The sequence below is a fragment of the Cheilinus undulatus genome, linkage group 20 (genome assembly GCF_018320785.1).
Source record: "Cheilinus undulatus linkage group 20, ASM1832078v1, whole genome shotgun sequence".
NCBI classification, from domain to species: Eukaryota; Metazoa; Chordata; class Actinopteri; order Labriformes; family Labridae; genus Cheilinus; species Cheilinus undulatus.
Genome location: NC_054884.1, coordinates 35,168,236 through 35,179,359, shown reverse-complemented (window position 1 = coordinate 35,179,359; position 11,124 = coordinate 35,168,236). Strand labels below are relative to the sequence as shown.

General features: G+C 37.9%; 1 protein-coding gene and 1 long non-coding RNA gene across 4 annotated transcripts in view; one reads left to right on the top strand and one right to left on the bottom strand.

Annotated features, from left to right (window-relative positions):
• LOC121528419 overlaps positions 1 to 11,124 on the bottom strand; it is a 45,511-nt gene that overhangs the window by 19,975 nt on the left and 14,412 nt on the right. The gene's annotated exons all lie outside the window — the stretch shown is intronic.
• On the top strand, positions 4,764 to 7,167 carry hoxb1b (homeobox B1b). 2 transcript variants are annotated; one of them, XM_041815878.1, is made up of 2 exons: positions 4,764 to 5,550; positions 5,969 to 7,167. In XM_041815878.1, exons 1-2 carry the CDS (start codon positions 4,992 to 4,994, stop codon positions 6,274 to 6,276), a joined length of 867 nt encoding a protein of 288 aa, XP_041671812.1. In that variant the 5' UTR covers positions 4,764 to 4,991; the 3' UTR covers positions 6,277 to 7,167. The 2 variants fall into 2 exon arrangements, with proteins under 2 accessions (XP_041671812.1, XP_041671811.1); XM_041815877.1 differs by having other exon boundaries at positions 5,966 to 7,167.

Here is an 11,124-nt window from a genome sequence, read left to right as displayed (position 1 = left end):
CCCCAAAAGAACCAACTCTAAAGCAGCCTGAACGTTCAGGAGAAAACGGCCGAGTGTCGTTTTTGTGCGTAAAAGCTTAATTAGCCGCCAAAGTCTTTAACATCACATTAACTCTTTCTTAATTACAGGCTCCGTACGCATGAGCGTGGACGTGATGGGTTTATGAAGATATTACATTAACGTGTTGGTGTCGTTAACTCTCAAGCATGAAACAAAAAGAGGCGAGAAGAAAAAATCTATAAATGTGTCTTTGTTCCTTTATGGCTAAAGTGGGCCACACAAGCTGTCAGTGCGTAAAAAAGAGGCATGATGGATCACTGGATTCTCTGCGCTGCTTCTCAGGCTGTCTGCAGGATCCAGACTGAAGACTTGTTTATTCATGGGGAAATACACCTCCTGATTTAACTTAGATTTACAAACATTTCAACGGATTTTACATTTTTGATATTTTCCTTTTAGATTGGTGATTTTCTACTCTGGGAATTAAGATTATTTCTCACAGAAACCTAAAAAATATCAATGACCAAAAACGCACTTAGGCAATAATAAAAAAGGCGTGACAGTGATAAATTTACACGGACTATATTTTACAACCTGTTTCCAAAAAAGTTGGGACGCCGTTTAAAACAGCTGCAATAAGTTGCAAGACACTGAAATTCCATATTTAAGAGAAAATATCACTAAAGAAAACAAAAAACAAATGTTGGAACTGCTCCTCTAAAATTCTGCTGCAATTTAGGATTTGAAGCAAGCAACGCGTTTCATAAAAGTTGGGACAGATCAGTCAATGATTTCAAGCTCTACAGCGGCAGTTCTCAGCTGGTAAAGTGAACAGAAAAGGGTGATGTACGGAGGCCCTAAGAGGACATACACCAATATTATAATTTGTTTTACTCCATTTTAAGGCAAATAAAAAGATAATTTTGATTGTTTTCTCAAGGTCTCAACTAATTTTGTTTTCTGGTCGTTTAAAAATCACAGTTTTCCTGCAAAAACAACAAAAAAAGTTTTTTTCCACTCAAGATCCTGATTTTTCTCAGTTTCCAGTTGTTTTATTCCATCATAATTTGCAAATTTCTTGAGATCTCTAGAAAATGATCAAAACTTACTAATGCAGAGTTTTAGATTTAATCCAATCAATTACTAGCATTGTAATAAAGCACATATACGGAGGCCCCAAGTGGACATACACCAATATTACATGTTCTTTTACTCTAATTTACGACAATATAAAGAGAATTTTCATAGTTTCCTCAAGATCTCGACTAAATTATTTTCTTTTCTGGTCATTTAAAAATCACAGTTTCCCTGCAAAAACAAAAAAAAGTTCTTTCCGCACAAGATTCTGATTTTTCTCATTTTCCACCTTGGTGAAGGTGTTTTATTCCATCATAATTTGCAAATTTCTTGAGATCTCTAGAAAATGATCAAAACTTACTAATGCAGAGTTTTAGATTTAATCTAATCAATTACTAGCATTGTAATAAAGCACATGTACGGAGGCCCCAAGTGGACATACATCAACATATTTCATTTTATGTCATTTTGACTTGATAATGGGTGAATTTTGTTTGTTGTCTTGACATCTCGACTTATTTATCTTTTGATCTTGAGAAAGCAAAGTTTAGCTGTAGTAAAAAAATCTACAGGTTTGGATTTTTCTCATTTTCTTGAGACAACAAAGCTAGTTTTCCAATGATAATTTGTTAATTTCTCAAGATCCCTGAAAAACATTTAGTTTGCTAGTGCTGAGTTTTAGAATTAATCTAACCAGTTACTAGCATTGTAATAAAGCACATGTACGGAGGCCCTAAGTGGACATACATCAATATATTTTATTTCATGTCATTTTGACTTGATAATGGGTGAATTTTGTTTGTTGTCCACTTATTTATCTTTTTATCTTGAGAAAGCAAAGTTTAGCTGTAGTAAAAAAAATCTACAGGTTTGGATTTATCTCCTAGTTTTCCAATGACAATTTGTTAATTTCTCAAGATACCTATGTAAGATTTAGAGTCTGCTAGTGAGTTTTAGAATTAATCTAATCAATTATAGCATTGTAAATAACTGCATGTATGGAGGTCCTTGAAATACATACATCAACACATTTTAACCAACCTTGTTTCAACATGATTAACACATTTAGATTTTTTTATGGACAGAAACTTATTTCTCTCTCTCTCTCTTTTTTTTTTGGTAGCATGTTGTTTTTTTCCTTGCGATAACATTTTTTTCTTCTTCTGAGATCTTGGTGATATGATAATTTGATGATAATTTGTTAATTTTTCAAGATCCTTAGAAAACACTGAAAATGTTAACGTGCTGTCAATCAATCAAAAACTTAATCTAATCAGCTAGCGGCATCGTAATTTGTAAATTGCTTTCACTGATGATATGAAAAGGATTGCATTGAGATAATTTCAGAAATAATATTAACGACACAATCAGAAGAACATGCTTCTGAACGGCACTGTATTTGAACTTTTGATTAGATTTTAAAATCAGCTACATACATTTAGATCAATTTGAAAATGTAGATGTATAATGTAGATCAGAGGTGGGAATCTGACTGCCGGGGGCATCTTGGCAGCCCCGTCTCTCACTAAATGAGGCCCACAAGTCAGTTTCAAATGACAGTAAACTGTAAACACAAAGAAAACACAAAATAATTTCATATCAGCCAAGAAGCAATTCAACATTAGGTGTCAAACACCATGCACAAATTTTAGGACATAGACATATTTGTGATTAAAGTCACACCTCTGGGGTGTGTTTTTTCTTTGTGAGACGTTAATGACAGGACTTGGCTTCTTGTTAAACTCTTTTGTGAAGAATTATTAAATGCATTTGGGAAAAAAGGAAACAGTCAAATATACTTTGGTAACTGGTGAATCTCGGTTCATTGAAAAGGTAGTTTCTGCTTTAGTTACATTAAATTAAGCATTTCTATTTACACTTGATTCTAAAAACTGTAATAAAAGCTGGATTTTTGCTCTTTTTATAAAGCTGTAAGTTATGATAATTGTCTTATTGAGGGCATTCACCACTTTGTAGTAATGTGGCCCTCAGGCAGTGAGAAAGAGTGATGTGGCCGTTTTAGTAAGCAGAGTTGCCCACCCCTGACTGGAGCTGTAGTCTGGGTGAACCATGGCTCCTTCCCGTACATCTGTGTGTCTCTTGAGGCAGACAGCCACAGGAGGAGGAGCGACCGAAGACCGTCGACTTATTAACTGATCTCAGATGGCGAGAGGCTCTGAGATGGATAAAATAATAAAAAATGAGAGCAGAGGGAATTTTGGGCACATGTTGTCATCAAATTTACAAAGCTGTAGTGTGATTGAGCTGTGTGCATATTTAAAACTGCGGTATGTTTTCTGACTAATTAATCCAAATTAATCAGAATTTGACAGCTCTAAATTTTAATGTTTACCATGGGAAATGGAGTCAAATATAATGTTTGCATATACAGTGCTTAACAAATTTATTAGACCACCTGTCACATTTGTCTCAGAGACCATCCAGCATCATGTAGTGCTTTAATGCGGACTCTTTTATTTTCAGTGAGCTCTCCGCGTTTTACCATTTCGAACAGGAATGAGGGATTTCAAACCGAGTTCACCCAAATTTGAGCCGGCTCACTGGGCTTCTCTGAGAAGTCAGAAATGAATCAAACACAACATTCAACCACTAAAACTCATTTTTCTATTCAGGAATGCAAGTAAATAACTATAATTTGACATATTAATCAAGAAATAATAATGTGCTTTACTATTTTTTTTAGTTTTTTTGTAAATCAGTACATTTGAAAATTCATGGATAACAATAATAATAATAATATTTTAGCATTAAAAATATCATGTCGGTTAAAGAGCTTCTACATATTGGTGTATTAACCATTGCAGAAACATAAAAAATGATTTTGGTTATGCCATTGCTGTTAATTTAGGGCAGCTGTCGCATAAACCTTAATTTGGGTGGTGGTCTAATACATTTGTTAAGCACTGTATGTCCTCTTAGGGCTTCTGTACTGATGTGCTTTGTCAGGGCTGATGCACACATTTTAAAATCAAATGTGAGACTTTTTAAGACCCAAAAACTACACTGTTTAAAATGTGTGCTTTTTGGATCACCCTGCCAACCATCCTCCGCTAATTTTATCTTACAGCTAAATTTCCTTTAACTTTTATTTCCCCGTCTCTCTTCTAGTTAATAGCTTGTGAATGCACAGGTAATCGGCCTTGGACTGCAGGTGAAAAAGAATCCTAAAAATTTAAAGACCACCTAAAAATAAAAAAAAAAACTTTAAAAGACATGTTTGGACCTTAAATCTTAAAAAGCAAAGACTTGAAGAATCTAGGAGCCCTGCTTTTAAACATGCTTGTTTCTTCCAGACTCTGTCAGATCATGTTTTCTTCCATGATGGATCCAACTTGGGGGTCACTATTTCTCATCAGGAAGTTGATGATGGGCCCTGAGGCTAAACCAGCTGATTCTCTAAAGAAACTTAGAACATATTAAAGACAATCATCAAGAATTATGCCACCTGTTTTAAATTCTTCGGCTACTTTTATAAAACTAACATCCATTTAATTGCCACAATTATGCATGTTTTTTATTCTAATGCTCATAAAGTGTGATTATTTTTACATTTTGCCACTAATCTGTCATTCTCAGCTCTTCTAAACACCTCAGCCTGCAAATGTGTCCTCATGTTTGTGTTCTTATCAGATGGATGAGCGCGTTTGATTGAAGCATTTGTCATGTAAATGCGAGGCCGTTTGATGGACGAGCCCGCAGACTTGACAGAGTGCTGTAGGTCGTTTGCCATTGGCGTTTAGCGGGTCACATGGTGTGTCAGGAAGGTGATATGAGGGTGGAAGGCACTTTTACAGCTTTGACATACAACCTAGAAGGGTTAGGGCAAAGGGAGCAGCGATTAATGACCGCTCGCTCTTGATCACTTCTGAGCAAACACCAGGCCAGGCTCCAGGATGAACTCCTACTTAGATTATCCAGTGTGCAACAGGGGAGCGAATATCTTCAGTACCAAGGTGGGATACCACAATTTAAACCATGGATACATGCCTGCAAACTCGTGTGCAACAAGTGAGAGTTACGCACCAGACGGGCGCTTGGTTGCTCCAACTTCTGCGCCACACCAGAGCCAGAGTCTCCCTCTGCACCACCAGACACACGTCAACCTGGACCTACAGTTTGCGCCGCAGGGTAACGCCATGTATGGGTCGCCTCTGGAGTTCGGACATCACCAGTACGGCCTCGCGCCCGAGCAGGAGCGCAGCTACATTCACGCTCAGGTTTCACCCATGGGAACAAACATGGCTCCTTACACCGGGGACAGCTGCGGGCCCGGAGCTTCAACAGGAGGCCAGTACTTTAATTTTGGGAACGGAGATCACAGGCTGCAAGAATATCCAGAGTGTGTTTACAAGAGAATACCTGCACAAAGCAGAGAGAAAGATCTGGAACATGTGGAGGACACTTCTAAGACGTTTGATTGGATGAAAGTGAAGAGGAATCCTCCAAAAACAGGTTAGTAAATCCTTAGAAAGTTTTGAAATAAAGCGATTTAAGAGAAAGCGTGAATCCACCGTGCGTAAAGAGTGCGTAAAAGCGCATTTCGCCTCATATAATCAAAGCAAGGCAAGGCCGTTCATAGTCAACTTAATCCAAAGCGCTTTACAGAATTAAAAACAGAACATTTAAAACATTAAGAGCTTTAAAATGCAACAAAAAGACTAGAAATGAAATGTACTAAAGCCTTTGATTAAAAAGAAACAGAAAATGATGTTTTAACGAAAATTAGAACTAGATTTATAATAATAAATGAAGCTTCTGAAAATGTGTATCTGGTGACTAATTTCTTTGCTATCCATTCTCTCCATCCATCAGCTCCATGACTCATGTTTTTTTCCTCCATCACCCATTCATCCATTTCTCTCCTCAGCAGTCCTCTCAGAGTTCGGGGTTCCCGGCCAGCACAACGTGATCCGCACCAACTTCACCACCAAGCAGCTGACCGAGCTGGAGAAGGAGTTCCACTTCAACAAGTACCTGACGCGGGCGCGGAGGGTGGAGGTGGCCGCCAGTCTGGAGCTCAACGAGACGCAGGTGAAGATCTGGTTCCAGAACCGCAGGATGAAACAGAAGAAACGCGAGAAACTGGGCTGCGTTTTGGGCAGCACGCCGACGCAAGGGGAGAAAATCTCCGGGCCTGAGACCTCTCCACAGGGCAAGGGGAAAGACTGTGATCAGTGAAGAGACTTTAAAGCATAAGAATCAGACTGTGGGGGCTTCAGGGCAGTTTTCCACTTCTTTACCTCAGTTTAGGGCTGGGCGACATGGACCAAAAAAACAGCATAGCTCAATATTTCTCAGCTACGGTGTGATGCATGATATTGTTCTTGATATTTGTCTCTGAAAAAAGGCGAGACGAAGCCAGTGATGGGTCAAATGCTTCATGTCACACAGGCACTTGTATTAACAGCCAGCTGCACATTTCCAACTTTTACATGAGAAATCAACCACGTGTTTGTGACAGAGAATCATAACTGTAACCAAAAAAATCCTCTTTTTTTTTTTAAATAACTAGGGATGTAATGATCCATCGATGTGTATCAATACAGCAATTTGTCGATCAAAGATGAGGTCAAACCAACAAAAAGTGAAAACATCAATATTTGAGGCATCTTAAAGATGTGCTTTTATTTTGAAATTCTTGTCGCATGCAGTTTTGACCTAGCTGTGCCTTATCCTGAACCCTTAAACAATTCTAGCAGCAAGCAAAAGCCTCAACTGTCAACCATGTTTGCATTTTCTTATTTCTCCTCTCAATAAAATGTAACTGATTGGAGTGATTGGATACAGGATATATAGTCTGATATAAATCATCAAATCAAATCAAATTGTATCTTATTGCAGTTTGGCAGACTTTGTGATGGCAAATATCCTATTGTCTCCACAGAATCAATATCATATTGCATTGTAATGAAACTGGTGATTTATGTCCTTCCTGTAAACATCCTCTCACTTGGCAGAAGGCCTCAAGATTTTCCCAAATCAACATCACCATAACCTATATCGATATAAATGATACTCTCTTACCTGATCTCTTGTTTGAAAATATGATAATATATCTTAAAAACATCTATTTCCCAGCTGTATCCAAGCTGCACCATTCCAAAGAAAAACTGTGAAAACTACATGAGGACTAGTGAGGTATACGGTGGGACGTTTGTGTTTTCACATGAAGAGAAAGCTTCTTTTCCCATCACTGGCCTGTGTTTTGTTTGTGTTGGAGCACTGAAGGACTCAGTGTGAATGTTTGCACTATTTATTTACAGGGTATTTTAGAGGATTTAGTTTAATAAAGTCTATAAAAACAAGGAGAGAGTTGTTTGGGCTGTTTTTGTGAAGAGAGAAATGTCAGATTTGCATCCAAAGACATCGAACTGCAACTTTTCAGGCAGAGTTTCCTTGGATTATTACAGATATTTACAAATATATTTTAGCTGATGTGGATATTTATTCTGAAACATACACATAAATATCAGGCCTAAATTTTCTGGCCTATACATTAAAGTTGTAAAGAATGAGGGTGAACGAAGAAAAAGTCTTCAAATGACACACTGGAACACCAAAGAAGTTACTCAAAATATTTGTTGAAACCCATGAGAAGTTTTTAGGTAATGGAAAAACATTTTTGAGTTAGTTAGAATATATAATTAACAACAATCCCTGAATTCATAGAACTCAAAACATTAGAGCTGACCGGTTACACACAAATTTCAAGTATGTGAAAAAACAGTAACTGATAGTAGCAGGTAGTCAGCCTTTTTAAGTTAAATTAACTCAATTTTAATTGCACTTTAGTGTTGGGTTGACTTAACTTTTTAAAGTTAAACTACACTCTTCAAACTTTCCTACACTTAAAAATCCAGTTTAAATCCAGCTCTAAACATGTATTTTTCTTAAAGGCACAGGTTTTTCTTTTCTTTCTATTTGTATCACATACTTTGATCATGAACATTTATGTCTTTCAGCATAGCCCTGCTTAAAGGGATAGTATTTTTGAAATTGAGCAGTATGAGGTATGTGACAGCAGTAGTGACATTAGCCTCCAGTGATTTTAGTGAGCATTGCTCCTTTAAGAAGGACTCACTGGTTGTACCAGTGAGGTGAGGAAGCTGGGCTATACAGTGTAACAGATGGGAACAGTTTTTTTGTGGAATTTAGTGAGTTTTGGTACAAAATGGGCCACAAAAGAATGTTTGCTCAAACAAGCATTTTGTTTTTACCCAGAAATCCTCTGTGTTTTTGTCACAGTTTTGCAATGCAGGCTTTGGCTACCAGCTTAGTGTTCTTTCATTGCAAAAAAGTGACAAAACACAGAGGATTTCTGGGTTAAAAATAAGACTCTTCAAATTGTTTTTTATTTTGTGGCCCATTTTGACCAAAAACTGGCTAAATTCTGGGGAGAAACTGTACCCATCTGTTAGGCAGTATAGCCTAGCTTCCTGGCCGGTACAACCAGTGAGTCCTTCTTAAAAGAAGACTAAAAATCACTGGAGGCTAACGCCGCTACTACTGCTAGGTACCTCAAACGACTCAACTTCAAAAATACTGAAATATCCCTTTAAATGACAAGTGACAATAACTGAAAAGTTATCACTGAACCAGGAAGTGTTCCTTTGACTTTCCAGCAGACTATACACAACTAAAGCACATTCAACCAGGACGTCTGCTTTGATAATATTCAAATCACCATCCACCAGACTTTTCTAACTGAGTGGGTAACTTCACTCATGGTGCAAAGGGGTCTCATACCCAAAGGCATTCTGGGAAATCTCTGCAGATTTGAGTGCAATTACAAAAATACTTAGAATGATTGAGTACTTTAACTTTCAACTGAACATGTGTTCAATCAACTCGGAAAAACTGAGTTGAAATGAGTATTTTGGATTTTTTAAAGTTTTTTTTAGTTTTTATTGCCTTCAACTGTTTGGTCTTACAGTGTAGGTCTGTTGTTCCTAACAAACTTTTTTTTGTACATGCAGTTGTAGATGTTGGCAGAAATGGTCTCATCTGCCTATACAATAGTTAATTTTCAAAGCTACTATCTGCCAATATCATGCAGATAATATCATCCCTGCTTCCTTTGACAGAGTGTTGATCTGAATGGCAACTGGACTTGGTTGACGATCTTGAAGGTGTTTCACCTCTCCTCCTGAAAAAGACTGCTGACAACTTAAGACCACTCTTTGTACAGAAGAAGCCTCTCAAATGAAAAGCTCAACAACCTCAAAAATTTCAACCAAATCCAGTCACCTTTTGGATCAAGCAGAAAATCTTCATGACCTGGATGACTGGGAGCATTTACAGGCTTCCTTGGTTAAAGTATCTCTTGTTTGTACAAAAAAAAAATCATAAATAATAATTTGATCATAAAAGGAGGTTTTTAGACCTGAGGTCGTCAAAATGGTTGATATTTTTAACCTTTTTAAACCAAATGTTTTAAAATGAGGCAATCTTCGATATTTTAATGATCAAATTTATTGAAAAGTACCAAAAAACCCTTTGTATAAACTTATGTCTCTCACAAAACTGTGTGCAGGCTGCTAATTAATAACTAGGCGTAAAAGTACTTGGCATATCTTCTAAAACTGATTTAGGAAAGGAATAAGTCCAACGAAATTGGAAGTACACTCCTGCGCACTGTCAAACTCAGATATTGCCGATGTTTTTGTGCACATTAAACAGTTTTACTGCAGTTCTTGTTAATTTAAAGCAAGAGATAAACCAATATTGGGCACCTAGGACTTTTATTTGTTGCTATTGTGTCAAACAGTAATCATTATGGTTTGATTTTTACCCATATTGTATCTCAGTTTTAATTGTTTCTAAGTTTTATTGTGGAAACCCTAGTTTGACCCACATTACAGATTCTATTTCTGCATGTACCAGCATTAAAAGGCCCCTTGCATAATGTGACAAGAGGAATCTTTCACAACACATGGGGTGGTTCCCAGTGACCTTTTCACCTCCAAATACCTCCAGGGGCTCTAAACATGACAACAAACTCCAGGGAGCCAGGTCTCACCCTTGATTTGTTACCCAAATTCTGCCTGGATACAGCTGACACAGGTTGACATGACATCCACTTGTGCTTTAAATAACCAGGGTTTAACACTTTCCATCAAACCACCACATTTTCCTTTATAAACAAGGAGGAAAAGGGTTGATAGATCCACATTTCAGAGGTCACTCTGGCTCAAGCTAAACGTTTGCAGGACCTGACCACCTAGTTTCATGTGATGTTGAAGGGGCAGCAGTTTCAATATTTGCTCTGGGTGTTGGGTTTGTGCACACACTTTCTGCCCCAGCAGCACCGGCCTGTTGGTGCCCTTTTTCCTAAAGCTGAGGTTCACACAGAGTTCAGGCACAAATGAATGCAGAGTCAATCTGTCAAGACAGCGGAGCGGCTCGGGGAACTCTCAGCCTCTCATGCTTTGGATTTTTGCAGGTTTTGCTTTTAATATTTAGACTAAAGAGAGTAAAGATCATTTAGTTAATGCTCTGGTTTGTAAGAGCTCAAAATTGTTCTGTGAAAAAGATGTTCAAGGGAATGGAAATCTGCAATCATTTGAAATATATATGCATGAGTATGCAGTTCTCACATAACTATATTAAAAATTAATACAGCTCCACTAATAGAAGTTACAGTTGAAATACCATACGGCCCATTACTGTAAATTGGAAAAAGGCTGAGCAGCTTTGTTGTCATGCGTTTCTTTACTAAAGCGTCTTCCTCAGATGAGTCACAAGGCCAAGGACTGTGGAGGTAACAATAGCTGTGATGAAAAGTGACAGATTCAACAACAAAAAGAAGGGACGGTGTGGAAAACAAGTGTGGGGCTTCATTCCAGAGGTGTGATCCCTGCCATCTCTGTGGGTAATACCTCAGCGCTCCCAGCGGGCTCTCCATCTGGAAGTGTCAGAGTCGGTGCTGCAGCCAACACTCGGAGACAGATGTTCAGCTGGGGGAGAGGAGGAGGAGGAGGATGTTTTTCACCTTCAGAGCAGCCTCTTCGCCTTCTGCCGGAGAAT